The 19,757-nt window shown below is 37.1% G+C and overlaps 1 protein-coding gene across 7 annotated transcripts in view; it reads left to right on the plus strand.

Moving 5' to 3' along the window:
• EIF4G3 (eukaryotic translation initiation factor 4 gamma 3) overlaps positions 1-19,757 on the plus strand; it is a 367,450-nt gene that overhangs the window by 272,029 nt on the left and 75,664 nt on the right. For 6 of the 7 annotated variants that reach the window (XM_029228369.1, XM_029228362.1, XM_029228365.1 and 3 more), the window contains 6 exons: positions 3,077-3,165; positions 7,688-7,934; positions 10,638-10,771; positions 12,483-12,602; positions 12,992-13,102; positions 18,213-18,383. In XM_029228369.1, coding sequence (XP_029084202.1) covers positions 3,077-3,165; positions 7,688-7,934; positions 10,638-10,771; positions 12,483-12,602; positions 12,992-13,102; positions 18,213-18,383 — 872 coding nt within the window. The remainder of the gene's footprint in view (positions 1-3,076; positions 3,166-7,687; positions 7,935-10,637; positions 10,772-12,482; positions 12,603-12,991; positions 13,103-18,212; positions 18,384-19,757) is intronic. The other variant, XM_029228364.1, reaches the window with a different exon arrangement.

Below are 19,757 nucleotides of genomic sequence, written 5' to 3' on the forward strand. Positions count from 1 at the left end.
TTGGGAATGTTGGTAGTACCTCTTTTAACAGAGAGCTGCTGTCATTTGTTCAGTCAACAAATTTGAATGCCTATCCTGTGTAAGGAACTTTGCTTGGCACTATGGATGACGCCTTAAGGAATATTTTAAGCAGAAGAATAACCAATCAAATCAATTCTTTAGAGAGACCATAATTCAGGCAGTATTGCACATGATATGTTAAAATAAGAAAATGGAGGCAGTGAGTTGAGACTGTCTCTTGTTAACTCAGTGCAGTAGTAAGGGCCTAATTAAGGTATAGGCATTGGGAATGGACCAGAAAGGAAAGAACAAATCTGAGACAGTATGTTAAATTTACTTCCCTTCTTCTAGCTAACTTGGTATTAATTGTCCTTTAAATCTGGCAGTTGGTGTTTCTGTCTCTGTGTCTCTCCCTCCCTTGCTTCCTCCCGCCTACCTCTTCTTCTCCCTACTCTAACACACCAAAGGTTACTGCACCTCTCCATCAGTAATGGTAGGAGAGGGTTTGTGTATCACAATCTCACTAGACACTAGGTGTGTATCTGTGTCCAGTTTTTTAAAGGACTGAGTATCTCCTAAAGAGGTGTGTGCTTTCTCTCAGCTCTTTTTGTGAATTATTGCTTTAAATCAAAACTTTAACCACTTGAACAAAGTAACAGTTCTTGCTGTGTAGGTAGCTAATTTTTAAAAAGCATGTTATATGTGTTATGTTACCCATGGAAGAAATGTTTTGTTTAATGTTTTGGGGTTGGGTACATTTGATACAGTTTTGAAGGAAAAGTTTGTCTATATCTTTGGTTTTTTTGTTAAGAGGAAACTACTCCTGAGTTTGTGTTTCGTCTTAACAAATCCTCCAGAAAGTAGTCTTCCCCTTTTCCATGAATGGAAATTAGAGCTGAATTCATGCATATATGAAACAAAATGTTAATTTAAATGTACAGTTTCCTCAAACTCTCTATAACTCTTAAAAAGGATTCTTCTGTGGATGCAGAATTAATCAGAAGTATTTCAGAGAGATGCATATAAAATGGACTGGTTATATAAAATCAGAAGATTCATAAAAATTGAAAAGAGACCACCACATACCACATACATGAATACATGAATATACATATTCATCATAAGACTGTGAGGCAACAGCGAATTTAAACCCACCCATAGTTACCATAATCGGAGTTCCATACTTCGAGAAAACGATTTACCTTGGCAGGCCACAAAGGAAGAATAACAGTTGGTCTAATAATGCTTTATTGTTCCTTATGGTCTGTGAAGGGAAGGCTAAAGACAAATTGGTTTGAGGTGTGTGTAACAAAGGAGATTTACAACGTATTTTTATGATGGTGCAGTGATTTTGAGAAGATGGTTAAATGTCTCCTTTTCCATGTTCCCCAGACCAGTGTGAGTGTTTATATTCTACTGTTCTTCCAAAAAAGATTTGAACCTGCCCCAGAGAGATTAGTTGGTTTAGTCTCAATGAGATCTTTTATTTCTATAAGGAATCAGATTAGATGGTTCCCTTCAGCTTTGTGTTTATTCCTTTTGTGGGATCCTTTTAATATATTCTATTTGTTCTGTGATGTTTAAATTATCATTAAATTGTACATCCAAGTGTTGAATGATTTTGTGGAATTTGTAAGCCAAATAAAATTTTAAAAATCCTTTGTAAGCTTAACTTTCCACCTAAAACTTCTGGTACAATAGAATAATTCAATAAAAATTACGTTTCTGCGAATTCCCTGGCAGTCCAGTGGTTGGGACTAGGTGCTCTCACTGCTGGGGCCCCAGGTTCGATCCCTGGTCTGGGAACTAAGATCCGGCAAGCTGTGTGGCATGGCCAAAAAGAAAAAACAAAATTATCTGTTTCTTCCTTAATTTTCACCCCAGCAGTGTGAAAGGGTTAGGCCAACAGTGCTGATGTGAGGTGAGAGCTGAACGTTGTAGGAGTGCTGCCTATCTAACGAAATCTTAACCAAAGTATCCTTTTGTTGTCTAGAAAGCTTTTTTATCTATTTATTTGTTTGTTTGTTTATTTATTTAATTCTTTTGGCTGCTCCGGTTGCGGCACACAGGATCTTTGCTGCGGCATGTGGACTCTTAGTTGAGGCATGCGTGTGGGATCTAGTTCCCCGACCAGGGATCAAAACTGGGCCCCCTGCATTGGGAATGCGAGTCTTACCCACTGGACCACCAGGGAAGTCCCTAGAAAGCTTTTTAAAACAGAATCTGGGGACTTCCCTGGTTGCACAGTGGTTAAGAATCCGCCTGCCAATACAGGGGACATGGGTTCCATCCCTAGTCCAGGAAGTTCCCACATGCCACACAGCAACTAAGCCCATGCGCCATAACTACTGAGCCTGCGCTCTAGAGCCCATGAGCCACAACTGCTGAGCCCACGTGCCGCAACTAATGAAGCCGGTGCACCTAGAACCTGTGCTCCGCAACAAGAGAAGCCCCTGCAATGAGAAGCCCACACACCACAACGAAGAGTAGCCCCCACTCGCCGCGACTAGAGAAAGCCCGTGCGCAGCAACGAAGACCCAAAATATGGCCAAAAATAAATAAAATTTTTTAAAAAATCATTAAGAAAAAAACAGAATCTGGAATTTAATATTTTTTGTGGCTTAAAGGAACCTTAGATATCTTCTGATCTTACTCTTATACTTTATAGTTGAATATGCTGGTGCCTGAGAAGTGTGACTTGCTTATGATCACATAGTTGATTAACAGTAGAACCAGGCCCAAGTCTAGAATTGGCTGGTAGGGCAGTTTCTTATATACATACTCACCCCATACTGAATTATGTACCGCAGTATGTCCTAACCTTGAAATAGGAGGAACTTAGGCCACTGGTTGAAGGCCATATGAACTGATGTGACCAATTTGTGCCTAAGACATTTGCCATTGCAATCTTTGGGCCACACACAGCTACTCAGTTCTTCACTTTATCATCCATCTATCTCCTCAGTGTGGAGGAAGCCCTCTTTTTGTCTGCTAAATTTGAACACGGGTATCATTTAGACCTAATATTTCCAAACTTTGCAGTGGGAAGTAATGGCAGTCTGCTTTTCTGTTTCAGCTCAGACAGTTATAACTGCACCAAAGACGTGGAAGAAACCAAAAGATCGGACCCGAACCAGTGAAGAGGTGTTAGAGGCAGAATCGGAGGTAAGGGGCAGCAGTAAATCTCTTCAGCTCATCTTCAGAACAGTGGTGCCATTTCCTAAAACAAGTGTGGGTTTGTAACTTTTTCTTGAGATACTGTTTTCCAAGCAAATATATCAAGCTCAGGGTCTGATTTTTTTTTTTAATCCATTTACAGAATTTTTTAAAGATTGTTAATAGCGTGTTCAGTTTCATTGAATTCTTGTCTCTGTTTCAAAATACCTCTTCTCAAGTGGCAAAAATAAGTATTGTTTATTTTTTTTTCCTTATATTAAGCAGATGGGAAGACTAATCTGGTTTTTTAAAAACAGGGTTATTTTCAAATACCTGTTAGCAGTGCTGGTGGAAATCATCAGATATATTTTAAGGAAATTGATTTTCAATCTGTTGTCTTTTACCTGCATCCCAGGAATATAACTTTTCACATGTGGTTTGTCTATTTGAACTAAGCCATGCCAGATTTTGCTGTAGGGTACAACACACCAGGTCCAGGACGTGATGTGAGGAAGAATCAAGAGCAGATTCAGTCCTAAGGAGTGCTCTACCAATTTCGTAGTCTCTAATCTCAGTATCCTTAGTCTTATGTACTGAAGCTTTTAATGAAGAGTAATATAAACAATCTCTATGTTGCTTTTTTCTTCTTGAGCTCTTCTTGTATCTACTTTATGAAAATAATTTTCATTGAATGTTTAAGATAACATTAAAATGTAGAAATTACTTTAAAATAACTTTAAATGCATTTATTTCATAAAACTTTTCTAGCTAGTTATAATTCTTACCCCCTTCAGGCAGCTCACAGTACCCCTTTGTTACTTCTCCCTGTCCTGTCATTGCTCGTACATGATGCTCGGTTGATGTCACAGTTAGTCCCATAGCAACCACTAAAATGTTTCATGGGAGTGATTTCATTATGGTTATCATGGCGTAAGAACTGGCAATAAGTTACAGAGGTGCAAATAGTTGCTACACTCCTTTTGCAACTGAACAAGAAAATGTTGCTCCTACAAAGAATAAAATACCTTCCAGAGGCAGGAGAATAGCATACATTCCTGGTATGGCTGTAAGAGCTTCACAGACGGGTTTCTCTTTAGATTCAGCTGTTATTTATTCACTTTGTTCTATTATACTTTGTGTTTCTTTTCCCTGTGGCTATTTTCCAAAGCATTATTGAATATTAAATGGGTAGGTCACTATTCCTGTGCCTCCAAGTATTCATCCTCATCTTCAGGTCGGGGTTGACAAACTTTTCCTATAATGGTCCAGATGGTAAAGTAACTATCAGGCTTTGTGGATTATATGATCCCTGTCACAGTTTCTCAACTCTGCTGCTATAGCCCAAAAGCAACCGTAGACAATGTGCAAATTAATGAGTGGCTGTATTTCAGTAAAAGCTTATTGAAATTTGAATTTCATATAATATTCACGTATCATAAAATAGTCTTCTTTGAAATGTTTTTCCACCGTTACAAGTGTAAAAACCATCCTTACCTTGCACACTATACAAAAACAGGTGAGGAGCCAGATTTGGCCCACGGGCCATAGTTTGCTAAAACCTGCTTTACATTGTTATTCTTCATACAGAAGAACTGTTCGGACTCATTTTGAACCAATCCCTTTTTTCTTAACCTTATAGTTTAAAAGTATAGTAAAAAGATATTTGGTCAGTTGCACACAGACTTTGTCCAGAAATCCTATTCCCTTGTCTTTCCTAAAATTGAGCATTTACTGGAGTAGTTTAGTAACTATTGGTTGTCACTGTCTTCATTTTTCACTGATCATCAAGGTCTTCTTCTCTTAGATTTTTCTCAGCCTCTAAAAGAATGTGTTTTAGATATCAGCATATTTTAGGTTATATATTGAGTTGTTACATCATTGCAAGTACTTAACCAAATTCTTTAAATTATACCCTAGAGGGCTTCCCTGGGGGCGCAGTGGTTGAGAGTCCGCCTGCCGGTGCAGGGGACGCGGGCTCGTGCCCCGGTCGGGGGGGGGGGGGGGGGATCCCACATGCCGCGGAGCGGTTGGGCCCATGAGCCATGGCCGCTGGGCCTGCGCGTCCGGAGCCTGTGCTCCGCTACGGGAGAGGCCATGGCAGTGAGAGGCCCGTGTACCGCAAAAAAAAAAAAAAAAAAAAAAAAAAATATATATATATATATAGCCTAGAAAGGTAGCTTGAAGGATGATTCATCTCAAAATTGTTAGTCAGGGCATCCTAAAATTTACTTAAAATTTTTAGGATATATCATTGATTGTTACATATGTAGTTGTCAATCTGATTTTCTAGCACTTTAAAAACTCGTGCATTAAGCAGGCAGTTTTGTCAACTAAATTCTTGTTTTAGTAAAAGTTCCTATAAAAGTTTCTGCTTTGACAGTCTGGCCAATAAAGTGTTTTCTTTTTTCAATCTGGTTTTCTGGGTAAACAACTGAAGAACTGTTAGACATTTACAAACTAATTGAGCAGAGCTCCGTCCTGCTGAAGGAAAAATAGTCATCATAAATATTTAATGCAGCAGTTTTTTTGTGGATTCCCTTGAAAAATATCCCTTCTAATAATGTGCCTCAGACACCTCATTGATTCTTTGTGCTCTGAATTACGGTTTGTCATTCATGGACCAAGTTTCTTTATACTTTTTTTTCCAGTTAGAAATTGACTTTCTAAATAATGCATCCTCTGTTTATATCCAATAGATTGTCTGTTGTTGTTGGTTTTAGGTACAGAGAAGATGACTCAATAAATTTTTTTCTCTAAAGCAGCATTTTTTCACACTTTACAGGAACTATATGAGTTCTATATGATTGTATAATGTAGTTATACTGCTCTGTAATAAGTTTAAGTACCATTTACAGACTCACATGCCAGATTATTAAAGATCTTCTTGATGGCCTATACTTAATTATGAGGTGGTATGACAAGGTTGTTTTGAATTTAGACTATAGTAGAGTATAGAATAAGAAAAAGTGAGGCTGCTAATTCATGATTCAAACTTGGTAGATCAGTTTGATGCCTCACTGGGCTTCCTGGGTGGTGCGGTGGTTGGGAGTCCGTCCGCCTGCCGATGCAGGGGACGTGGGTTCGTGCCCCGGTCCGGGAGGATCCCACATGCCGCGGAGCAGCTGGGCCCGTGAGCCATGGCCGCTGAGCCTGCACGTCCCGAGCCTGTGCTCTACAACGGGAGAGGCCACAGCAGTGAGAGGCCCGTGTACCGCAAAAAAAAAAAAAAAAAGCCTCACTTTCTGCCATGTTTTATAAAAATAAATCATTTTTGTCTTTTATTTTCTTGGAATTTTTATGTCTGTCTTTCTTTTGATGGTTTCTGTGCTCTTCCTGTTGGAAGAACAAGGGAGAGAGAGAGAGAGAGAAGGGAGAGTATTTGCATGAACTTTTTATTTCCATTTTAGAAACAAGGCCTGAAAACCATCTGTTTCTATTGATAACATTTTAAAATTTAGCATCTTTTCCCCATGATCTGATTTTAGTAGAAGAAAATTTATTAGTATCATATCTGTTATAATACTTAATAACTAAGTAGGGTTTGTAACTCTTTAATTAAAAAAATTTTTTTTCATAAATCAGTTGGGGTGACTACTTCCTGGTGTATATGACATCCTTTTATACCATCCTCTGTTCAGCCAATTCAATAGAGCCTCTAATTTGGCTCTCCTAGTGTGAATTTATCCACTGGAATTTGTGGTAAATTGCTGTTTCCTCTGAGAGCTTCTTCCAAAGGATTGTTTTCAGAGTGCTTCCCTTTGAAAAAGAAAGACTTAAAGTTCATTGAGACCTTTGCCTCAGGGAGTTTTGAGGGCTGATATAGCCCTTAAGAATTACTTTTTTTTTGGATCTGAAACTGAGATGGTCAAAAATAATCTGGTGAATAACTTTAATTCTATTTTGCCTTTTAAAAATAGGATGCACTGGAACCCAGATTTCTCCCTGGGGGAATATATTCCAAGCATTTTTCTATGTATAATTTGAACAAGGTCACAATCTCAGAGAATTCTAAGAACCAATAAACAAAATAGATTTTAACTAACAAGTGTCCTCCTTGTTAAATGTGAGCGATGGTCAGCTTTGTGGGACTTAAACATACTTTATTCATTGAACTGTATTTCACGGCCAGAGGACAGCACAAAAAATACCCTCTAGTGTGTTTCTTTTTATATTTGCTGAGCTTTAGTGGCAAGGGTAATAGTGCTTGATATAGATTCTGACTAGAACTCGTTCATGTCCATCAAGTTCCAAGGATTAACAGTTCTTTCCTTTTTAACCTTCGGTATATTTAGATTTCATTAGTCATGTTAAAGCATTTCAGTAGCCATTTGAATTGTCTGCTTTATCCCAGGACCTGAAATGAGAAAAGTGTTTTAAATAAACTTACCATTTTAGTACCATATGCTGAACACAGACATCCTTATCTTGAGTGACATGTTTTCCTATGCTTTTTGAGGGGATAAATGTGGGTCTTCCTGTGTATTTACACACAGTGAAAAGAATATAACCTCTGTGTTCACTTATGCTTTAGCCTAAAGCAGAAGAGGAGCTTTCAGGTGACAAAGTACTTGAATCTGAACAGGATAAAATGAGCCAAGGGTTTCATCCTGAAAGAGACCCCTCTGACCTAAAAAATGTGAAAACTGTGGAAGAAAATGGTGAAGAAGCTGAGCCTGTACGTAATGGTGCTGAGAGTGTTTCTGAGGGTGAAGGAATAGATGCTAATTCAGGCTTCACTGATAGTTCTGGTGAAGGGGTCACATTCCCATTTAAATCAGGTAAGTTTATCCCTGTCTTCCTGTGTATGTCTTTCCTTCTCTCCTTCACTCTACTGCAACTTAGAGAAATGTTGCCTCCTTATGAAGAAATATTGGATGGAAGGAAGAGGCTCATCACAATATAATATTTACAGAATAGGTCAGCAGGCGGGCATTAGTAGCTAGCAAATCCAGAGAGTCCTATGTTGGCGGAAGTGATATCTGATGCTGGTATTCTGCTTTCACTGGCATTGGAGGAGCAGCTGGCAAAGGAAATCAGTGCTAGATTTGTAGAATTCGACCAGAGAAATTTAATTTTTTCATTTTAGTTGAAAGATATTTCAGATATGATGGCCGTGTTCCTTGAGATAGTGTACTTGTCATTTCACAAACCTTGAACTTAGTTTGTTGATGGAACTCACTCTGTAGAGCTGAAGTCCAGTAGGCAGTTGGAAGCAGTATGACTAAGTTATTAAGCACCTGTGGTATGGGAAGTGCCCTATGAAATATGTGATAAACCTTAGAGGATCTTTCACCTTTAGACACCGTCAAATGGCACTAAACCTCCGTCCTAATACTATATAAACCATGGTTGACTTTGAGATTTATGGATATTTGGTGTGGACATGTGGGGAAAGGTAGAAAATTGGGGTTAGGTGAAAAGTTTTTCTTAGTCTGCCAAATCTGAAGTGATGTCTGCATGAGGTAGTGTTTGAATGTAAAATATCAGGCCTCAGAAATAGTCTCGACCAGTGCTTTTCAAACTTCTGGTTTTAACCCATTTAATAGGTTGTGAAATTAATTTAGTGAGTTATAACCAACATTTTTTAAAAAGGAGAAGAGAATAAAAATTGTCAGTGCATTACATGCACTAAGGGAAGTATTGTTTTTTTAAGCTTTTCATTTCATTTATCTACGTGTGTGTTTGCTCAGAGTCGTGAAATCACTATATTTCTTACTGTGAGTTGTAGTCAAAAATGTTTGAAAGCCATTGATCGATCGATCCCACCTTAATATACTGATCACTTAAATTTAGTGAAAACACTACCAGTGAACTGTGCTCCTAATGGGCTTTATGAAATTGTATGGTTAAGCTATTGTAAATTTTGTTTAAATTTCTAAGCAATTCTTAGAAATTGTTAGAGCAAATGGCATTTGAATTAAATGTTTAATTAAGCATCGTTGGGTTTGGGGTTTATTATAGATTACAGTAATTGTAGGGTTTGGCTCAGATTTGAGGGGTAAAGTTGTAAAGCTCAATATACTGACATTTAAAACTCAATATACTGACACTTCTTCTAAAGATCCAGGCTTATACTGCCAAGCACTTGGGCTACCACCAATCCTTGTTCAGGGATTGAAGGACTATTGTCATTTTTAGGACTGTATAAATTATCTTTTTATCCTTTAGTTTGGCAAGGAAAAAGTGCACAACTATAGACGCTAACTATATTGATCAACTAACTGTCCTTTGCCCCAGTAATATATACTAGCAGTAATTGAGGAAAAGGGCAATTTAAAATTTAGATCCTAATAAACTGTATATATTTTAATAAATATAATATGGTAATAAAATATCTGTAAAATTCTCACAGACCATCAGTGAGTCTATGACCTGTATATTAGGAACCACTAATATAAAGAAGGATCCAGTGTCCTGTCATGAAGTGATCTGGGGCCTGATTTTGATGAGTGTTTTGTTAATTAAAAGAAAAAACTGTGACTTGCTTTTATTATCCAATAAAAATTTCAAGAAATTCTCCAACTTTATATAATGATAGTAGGATTGTGAGTAATGATAGCTGAAACAATAGTAATAGTAGCAAAGTAAGTGCTGTGGCAAAGAACTAATTTAAAATTCATATTAAAGGGCTTCCCTGGGGGCGCAGTGGTTGAGAGTCCGCCTGCCGATGCAGGGGACACGGGTACGTGCCCCGGTCCGGGAAGATCCCACGAAGATCCCACATGCCGCAGAGCGGCTGGGCCCGTGAGCCATGGCCACTGAGCCTGCGTGTCCGGAGCCTGTGCTCCACAACGGGAGAGGCCACAACAGTGAGAGGCCCGCGTACCGCAAAAAAAAAAAAAAAAAAAAAAAATTCATATTAAAAATATTAGCTAAGAATATGTTTAGTGATCAGGGAAGATAATCTATAGACTGCTTAGGCTTTTCAGAATCTTTAATAAATTATTTGCTTTACATCCTTTTACCTTTTTCTTTTTTCCCTCCGAAGTAACATTTCCAAGTGAACATACAAAGTATCCTTCTTTTTCAGGAAACCAAGAGTATTATTATGTACAAACTACTGGGTGTAAGATAGGCTACAGGATGTATTGTACAACATGAGGAATAGAGCCAATATTTTGTAATAACTGCAAATGGAGTATAACCTTTAAAAATTGTATTTAACAAAAAGGCTTGGTAGTTTATTTAATGAGGATTATTACATGTCCCTGACCAAAGGCTGCTTAATGTATAAATGAAATGGTTCCTATAGCACCTTACTTCAGATTACTTTACTATTCAAAGGTATCCAGAAGGGGATAAAAGAACAAATAACAGTTTAAATCTTTATATGACATTTTCTGACTGAAGCTCAGTGTTTCCTTGGTGGCTTTGTTTGTATCTGATGAGATAAAGTAAAATATTGCAGTCAGCTTATACTCTAACTGGATATACATATAATAACCTTATAGACAGTTGTCTGCCTGCGTTCCTCTTTTTAGAATCCTGGAAGCCTGCTGATACTGAAGGCAAGAAGCAGTATGACAGGGAGTTTTTGCTGGATTTCCAGTTCATGCCAGCATGTATTCAGAAACCAGAGGGCCTGCCTCCCATCAGTGATGTGGTTCTTGACAAGGTAAGCTGAGCACTCAGGGAAAGCTGTGTCTTTCTGGTGGGAACTGTTTTTAACTATCAGTGCAAATATGTGAAGTGTGAGCAATTCTCAGGAATTGTTAGAGCAAATGGCATTTGAATTAAATGTTTAATTAAGCATTGTTGGGTTTGGGTTTATTATAGATTACAGTAATTGTGGGGCTTGGCTCAGATTTGCGGGGTAAAGTTTTAAACTTTATTGTCAGCTTGTTCTGGCTGTCTCCTAGGCATGTGGTAGAAACTGTGTCTGTTGGGCTCATATACCTGTCTTTCCCCACTGTTCTAAAACCTCTATAGGGAATTAGAATGGTATTGAGGTTAGGTCAGAAACCTAGGAAAGTATTTGGCAGATCAACCTTAAGTGGCAGTTAACATAATTCAAGTAGTGTATAACTCAAAATTTCCCCAAGAGATACTTAATAGGAGGATTAGTCTTTAACCTGTGCAAATAAATAGGCACCCTTTCTCTTTACATCTGTTCTTAATGGTGCATACAGAAAACTAGTCCAGTCAGTGTTTATTTCATCTGTTTATTAAATTAAAAGATGTAAAGTCAGGTGTATATCAGCCCAAATAATTTCATGTAAATCAATGATGAACCAGTTCTGGTGACTAAGCTCTCATTTTGTAGAGGAACTGTTAATCCCTAATTAAAGTGTAGACGGTAACTTTGTTACAGAATGAGATCCAGTTCTTATTGGGATTTCCAGCAGCTCCCTTTCCAGACCTTATTTATATTATTTTATTCTGTTATAGCAACAGATCTTTATATTTCTCTTGCCGAGTCCTCTCTGTTAGGTACTAACATGAGGACAGTTGAATGATTGGTGGTACTAATGTGAAACTACTTCAGTACCTCAGAGGGCAAGTTTTGTTATACCCACTGAATTAGATTATCATCTTAGAAGATATTCCTTCCTGTCTTCCTGCTTTATCTGTTTCTGACTTTGGCCAATCATGAGTTGATTTCTCACTGAGCTACTTAGCTTCGCTGAGTCTATAGTCACATTATACGCCTATACAAAGCCAGATATCTCCAATTAACATGGCAGACAAAGTGAGATTTTAACTGAGTCATCATAGGGAATTCCCTGGCAGTCCAGTGGTTAGGACTCGGCACTTTCACTGCCAGGGCCCAGGTTCAATCCCTGGTCAGGGAACTAAGATCCCGCAAGGGGCACGGTGCAACCAAAAAGAAAGAAAATTAAATGAGTCATCATACGTGAAACTTATCTCCCTTTGAGATTTGTTGTCCACTCAGAAGACATCCTTTACTAACCGTAAGTCAACAGCATCAAAACCAAAAGGAGCAATATCAGGTTTCTTAGAGGCAAGTGCTTTGATGATCCTGGAAAAAGATTCCAAAATTTGGCCCTAGTTCATAAGTTCTCAGAATAGCTTGTCTTGTGCCATTCTACTGGTCCTAAGTGTCTAGTGAACCAATCCACTGATTGTCTAGCCTCCCCTTGGGAATTGTAGGCCTAATCATTCCCAGGGAACCAAAAAACCATCGTTGACTAAGGGCTCTGTGGCTAGCCCAGGAGAATCTATCAGGATTCAGATCAGACTCCCACTGGCTCAAAAAGCCAGTGCTTGTCTTTTCAGCTGACATAACTTTTCAGTCTAAGTTTTTATCTTCGTGGCACTGAATGCTCTGGAACTTGTGTTAAGCTTTCCTTTGTTTCTTTGTGCAGATCAACCAACCCAAATTGCCAATGCGAACTCTGGATCCTCGGATTTTACCTCGAGGACCAGACTTTACTCCAGCCTTTGCAGATTTTGGAAGGCAAGCCCCTGGTGGAAGAGGTGTACCTGTAAGTGCAAGTTCCCTACAACCCAGTTAGTTAGAAACTGTCATAGACTTCATGTCATCTTGTCTAACGGCAAAAGAGCAAGCAGCTTTTATTCCTTGATTCTTCTAACCAAGAAGAAGTAGGAAAGGCGAAGACTGTCCTTTCCATACTAATATTAAAACAAAGAAAGAATACACTTGAGTCATTTTTACTTGAAAGAAGCTGGTCCGCATTAATTTGGTCTCGATTTTTTTTTCATATTTTTGCAGTTGAAAAGACCTGCAAATGAGTTAAAAATAGAGCCAATCTTGAATAGGATTCCTGTTCTGTCTTGAGGTGTCCTGATAGGTATACTAGAGATCTCTGATGACATTCAGCTAATGGTCCTCTCTTTGTCTTTGTTTCTACAGATTTGCAAAGTGCAGAGCAGGCATGGATTGCCAATTCTGAAACAGAGCAAAGCCCCAACTTGCACTCCACTGGAGATGTCTCACCCACCCCTGAGGAGCCTGCCTCTAGGGGTGTGCTGAATCTTTCAAAACAAACAAACAAAAAAACAGTAGTCTGTGATGTTATATTTTCTGTTTTGCTCTTCTCATTTACTGTAGGTTGTGAAGTCAAAATATGAAAAAACGATATGTACAAAAGAGTGCAGCTGGTAAACTGCACATTGCCTTTACACCCCCAGTGGCAGGCTCTTCAGCGGTGGAAGTGGCATCACCAATGGAGTTATGCTGGGGCACTGCACTGTGCAGAATTCGGCAGGCTCTGCCTACTCCATGCTTTGTAGACTTACAGAAAGCATGGGGTAAAGTTGCCAGTGATGTGAATACCTCTTTTTCCCAAGTTGGAATGGCATAGAGAACACTTAACCTGAAGTTCTGAAGGAGCTTGGGGTTTGATGTACATTTGTGGATCACCCTGTTTATACTACTTTATTTTATGTTTGTAAAAATATTTTTATATAAGGTGACATTTTTTATTTCCCCATCACCTTTTTATTTCTGGAATGGCCACTTTTGAAACCTGCTTTGGAATAAGACTACACTGTCTGAAAACAATGACACTTGGTAGACATTTGAATTATTTGCCTGCAGCCAAACACTGATTGAAAATACTTGAAGGTCTACACTGTGTTGGAGGCTTTATACAGTAAAACCTACAGAAAATCTTAATTTGAAGCATACTTTTTATTGAGCATCACCATCTTAAAGACCTCTGTGTGTATAATATTCTGTTCTCACACAGGTTTGAAGTTTAATGTTTATCTAATTTCTCTAATTACCAAATTAAAATTTTTTCTAAATTTTTGAATTTCCACACCAGAGAGTCTTAGAAAGCAACTTTCTAGAAACGTTTTTATACCTTGTTTTTCAGCATTATTTCCCTTGTTGGTGGGTTAAATTTATATTTGTTAACGTTTGTTTTAGTTTTGGTTTCAGTTTATATCTTTGTTTTGCCAAACATTTGAAATAATGTTGATGCCATTTTGATTGTTCCCTGGTTAATATCTGTGGTTATCGTGTTGCTCAATTTTGTTCATATGTTAGTCACAGAAGATATGAATTCCGGCATCTCCTCTTCCCGTGTATACTGTCACTTTTCATTATCAGCTTGCTATTGTCTAATAATCAGGTATAGCCTAAAGGAAATACTATGAATTAAGAATAACTATATCTCTCTCAAAATACTGAAATTAGAAAAGGAGTTTTAAAAGTAACTATCACAATGTATGTTTGCCCAATAATTTATGTGCCTGCATATATCAGATAAATGGGTTATTTGGTGCAAAGTAATGTGACAGGAAATGAGCCATTATCAATAATTTGTAGTGTCTCCAAAAAAATGTGCTTTGTTTAATTCACTTTCTTTGCATAATTTTTAAGTGGAATTATTTTGATTAATCAGGGTAATATTAATATGTTAAGTCTTAATGCAAGTAATTATTCTTCCAACATCTCCCATAGCAAACAAACATTCTCCATGTAATTTGTCCAGCTTGCCTTGGTATATTGGTGAAGATAAAGATAGGAATTTTAAAGGATATGTATTATACATATCCTTTATATTATATATAATATAAAGGAACAATCAATAATGCTGCTTGGAAAAAACCAGCAGCCCTACTCTTCATAGTTTCTGGTTACATACAGCTTTCAAATTGGCTTATAAATAATTACCATGCAAAGATGTTAAGATCTACTAGGTATGCTTCTTAGAATAGCTTAATTTTCCAGGACTCCTGGTATAAATTTTCCTGCAACGGACTTGTTATAAAATATTTTTAATGTGTAGCAATTGTTTTAGCGTCATATACAGTTACATACAATTTTTAAACATAAAGGTAGGTCTTTTGATGGGCAGTTAAGTGTATATCTGTTGGAAGCACCCAGGCAGTATCATCCCTCTAGTTTTTTAAAAATCAAATTACTTGGCTATTGTGGTGTTAATTTTAATAGTAATCTGTTGGCGGACATCACAGAAAGTGCCCCAGAAGAAATGTATTGAGAAAGGGCTGTGGACCTAGACTGGTAACTTGCCACTCATGTTCATTTTAACTAACTTTGAGATTCACTGAGCTGTTATAAAAATCCTAGGTGCAAAGAGGTTTCCTAAGCTCATATCATCCTTCCCTCTCTCTTAAAGGGACCCTTGGTTATCTCTCTTTAAAAAATGCTAGAATGAATATTGGTCCTGTTTTCTTTGGTTATCCAGGTAAGCAGAAGAGTTTGAGTTTATAGTCTCTGAGTGAGATAGGAGCAATGTATATTAAATTCTACAGCAGAGATGTGTATAGTTTCTTATTTAATACATTTAAGTAAAAGAGTGGGTAAAAAATATTAAAATTTTTAGCTCACCTGAAAAAAATTGTGGCTCACTAGTTAGCCTCAAATTTTGACACTTCATTTTAGTTTTGACATTTGTGGACCCTGCACACATTATAGCTCAAAGTTCCTCTTCTAGTCGTCAGTCAGGATTGTCCTTCAAGCAAAGAAACCAGGCTTTATTTCTTTGTATATATTCCATAACCCTCAGCACAGGATCCTAGATTTTGTTTGTATTTAGTAAATAAGTCATTCATTACATATGGTGCAACTTTTGAAAGATACTGTAAACCTGACAATTTATATTAAGTTTTTCACACACACACAAAGGACACGAAATGTTTAAAGGTAATTATACCAGTCTATATATCACTTTTTTAAAAGTTTCTTTTTTTTCTTTGGTATTGATGATAATACCTGATATCGTACCTAGTTTTTAAGGTCCTTTTACATGCCTTGTTGTATCCTGTGATCCTCGTAATAGCCTGTAGGTAAGATAAGCATTTAATATGTGAGAAAGTTTAAGTTCAACAAAGTTGAGACTTGATTACAGTAACTTTGCTCATAAGTAGCACAATTGCATTTAAGAGTCCACAATTCTTTTGTCTTCTAATCTGCCTCTTTTCTCCACTTCACCGGACAGTGAATCATTCTCAGAGTGTAAACATTCTCAGAGCATAAACATAAGAATGTTAGAGATTAATTAATCAAGGATGTTAAGCATTTATAAGAATAGTAATCTGTTGAGGACTCAGTATACTTAGGTAAATATTTGTGAACAGTATCTATCTTAGTTTTATCCAGAGATACAGATAAAGTTAAATTTGTCTTGGAAGGTTGCACATGGATTATAATTTCAATTTTTTAATCCTAGACTAACATTTATATTATCTTTTCAAAACGTTTTTTCCTTTGAAACACTGTTGTTATCTATTTAGTAATATTTCTCACATCTCTGTGCTGCTCGTTTGAAATTCACTCATATTACTCATATTACCTGTCTTGGGGCAGGTAAAGAGTTGTAGCGTAAATCATATTTACTTTTTAGAAATCTCAAACATCCATTGGTGTTTGCAGTATGTTTTTGGAAGTGGACGTTTTCTAACTTTATTCAAACATGATTAAAATTATATCCACAGATTATATTATGGCTCTTACATGATTTTGACATAATTACCTTTTATTACACCCACCATTCTTTGTTCTTGACAGATTTTTATGTGCAGATGCATTGATTAAGTTAAACGTCTTGTGATCTTTGAATTTTATCCAAACATTGAAAAAGATAGTAACCCACATGAATTAACACTAGAATATATCCTGAGTTATAAGAACCAGACAATACATGGTTTACTACCTTTGCTTAACAGAATTCTTTTGCCTGAGCTACCATATCAAGGTTTCAGTACTGTCTGGTTTAGCAGCTGTTCCCTGTTCGTACTTTTCTAGTATGGTGATCCTCTTTAGTTCTCTCTCAGTTATGCCATGCGTGGTACCTCTGGGTTTATTTGACCTCAGCCTTTTCAGGTTTATGAAATAGTCTTAAGATCATATCATCAGTACCAAGCCTTTAGCTGGATGTATTTGACAAGATTGCTGTGTATTGTCCAGAAATTCTAAGTTTTGATCCTGATACACCCTTGATACTGCTGTTTCTAATTAGGGCAGATGGTAAAGGGTAAGAGAATAATAAATTCTGAGGTAAGTCATGTGTAAAAGGCTTTGAAGCTTATCAAAGGCCTCAGACCATGTCTCTTAGAATGTGTCTTTATATATAAAGCATGACCTTTAAATTTCTACTTAAAGGGTAGTGTTGGGACATTAAGTGAGATATGATTCTGGTCTATATGTCTTGTGTGAAGTTTTTTTTTTTTTTCTTTCCTCTTGAAACCTAATTGCAATATTTACTCATTGTTTAGAGAATGACATGCTAGAAAAAGTAAAGGCTGTCAATATGCTACAGATCTGGGAGGAGCAGAACTTATTATCAACCCAAATATTTAATCGTGAAAAAGTATTTCCAAGCATTTAGAGTAGCAACAATTATGAATATTTTAATACGCAGAATACAACTTTTAGCTTACCATTGCTCTTACAGTAACAATTTTTAATTCGATGACCAGTGTGACATGCTAGCATATATTGGTTTTAACAGAATGAGTATAGTGGGACTCTAGAAGGAACAAAGAGCTGACAAAGAAAGGAAGACATTTTTTTTCAGAGAGCAATTTAGTTGGATTTCATTAATAATAGAAGGAAGACTTGTGTTAGTATTTCTGACCCAGCAAACTGTGAGGGATCCATTAAGATCTACAGTCAGGCTGGGTGTCTGTGCTCTAGATAGTTTTCATGGTAAGGGTGTATTTGCATTTCCCATGAAGTTTAGAGGCCCAGTTTTTGAAGCAGATTTGTAACTGTGATGATTTCTGCCTGTGAATTTTTGTAATTGTTCAAGTGACCAGTCTCAAGTCACATAACTAGTTAAAAAAAAAAAAAGAAGATGCTTCAGTTAAGGGTCATCTTTTTTTGTTAGGAATAACAGCTTTATCGAACATAATTTTCCATCCCTTTAGTTATCTCATTTAGGATTTCATGGTCAAAAATTGTAGTGGTGGTGTAAATTACAGTGATGGCGTTCTAAGACATCCCCGTCCAAACAAAAGATCACATCTAAATTGAATGCCTAGTACCCATCTTTGCCTCCAGAGTGTTTGGTGTGTTCATCAGCCCTGACTTGAGCAGCACAGCAGAGACAGTAGATTGTAAGCACTCTGTGTCGGTATTATAAAAAATGTTCTTGTTCTAGTCGTTGAATGTTGGACCACGGAGATCTCAACCTGGACAGCGAAGAGAACCCAGAAAGATCATCACAGTCTCTGTAAAAGAAGACGTGCACCTGAAAAAGGCAGAGAACGCCTGGAAGCCCAGCCAAAAACGAGACAGCCAAGCTGAGGATCCTGAAAACATTAAAACCCAGGTGAGAACAGAAGCACACTCTAACACTGTTTTGGAATTATAATGATATTGTTTTAATTTGTCTTTTTGCCCTGTTATTATATGTAGAGGTTTTAGTTTAAGATTTTTTCTGATTTTTTTCACATTACAAGCATTATTCTAAAAGCTATCATAGATGCCAGCCACCTACTGTTTTCTCTTGAAATTGCATTCTGTGTGCTTTTCAAAACAGACACTATATTTAGAGGGCTCATATACATAGAATTCTGTCATTCAGGTTTAGATCAATATTTGCTTTTCTTAAAAATGTGTTTTTAGATTCTCAGTCATTACCCTGTGCTAGTCTAGTTAGTATATTACTTTGTTTCATTTCTAATAAGTTAGAATTTAGAAACCCATCTTCTTCATAGTCTTTTGTAATAAAATTGAAGTCTTTGCATCTTTCTGTACATATCCTGCCCTCAGAACTCCTTAGGGTAAATTGAATGAATTCCTTTAATCCACACAAAATTATTTTTGTGTGTCAAATTATACAAAGTCTCTATTCATCTTTTGCTGTACGCACAATGCCAGTTCCTATCCCTGGGTTACCTCTATTATATCCTTTGGATGTTTTTGATACTAATTAAGATACTAATTTGATACTAATTAAGATGCTAATATAATGTATCTCATAGGGCACTGTGAAGATTAAATGAAGCAGTATAAAGCACTTGGCAGGTTCCTGGAGCCCAGTTACGTACTTAGTGTGATAATGTTCCCGGGAAAGAGATGTGCCTTACAAATCCCGATTTTGATTGAGCACACACAGAGCCCCATACATAGTAGATACTCAATAAATACTTGTTAAACAGTATGCTAACCAGCGAAGTTGTTCATACAAAGTCAGGACCAAGATGAACTGATCCAACACAAAGCCATGTTGTCCAACCTTAATTGGCTGCTTGCCTTTGTTCATCTTTCTAGTAATTGCCCCAGACATTTGTCCCTACGTACATCCTTCTCCAGATTCACTAAAATCAAGTACCTAATCTTTCCTCCATTTCTTCTCAATGTATCTCAACTTTTTTTTTTTTTAAAGCATCTCCTACATCCCTCCCTCCAGTCCCTCTGAGAATTACTTAATGAATAGGGACCTAAAAGGTTTGCAAAGATAGTTAAAATTCCTGCTAAATTATCATTGAAGATGAAAAGATCTTGTTTTAGTATTTAAGGCACTTGTATTAGTGCCGTATTTCATTAGATTCTTACAACACCTATGAAGGAAGGAATAGATATTGTCTCTTTTTTCTTCTTCCTAGAAGACACTGAAGCTTTAAGAGATTGTTACTCACAGTGTTGTAGTTACTGAATAGTCCGTTTGTTGTGACTTGTAATTTGCCTCTTTACTCTGTAA

This window comes from Monodon monoceros, unplaced genomic scaffold (assembly GCF_005190385.1).
Source record: "Monodon monoceros isolate NGI ecotype Baffin Bay Population unplaced genomic scaffold, NGI_Narwhal_1 Super_Scaffold_18, whole genome shotgun sequence".
Taxonomy (NCBI): domain Eukaryota; kingdom Metazoa; phylum Chordata; class Mammalia; order Artiodactyla; family Monodontidae; genus Monodon; species Monodon monoceros.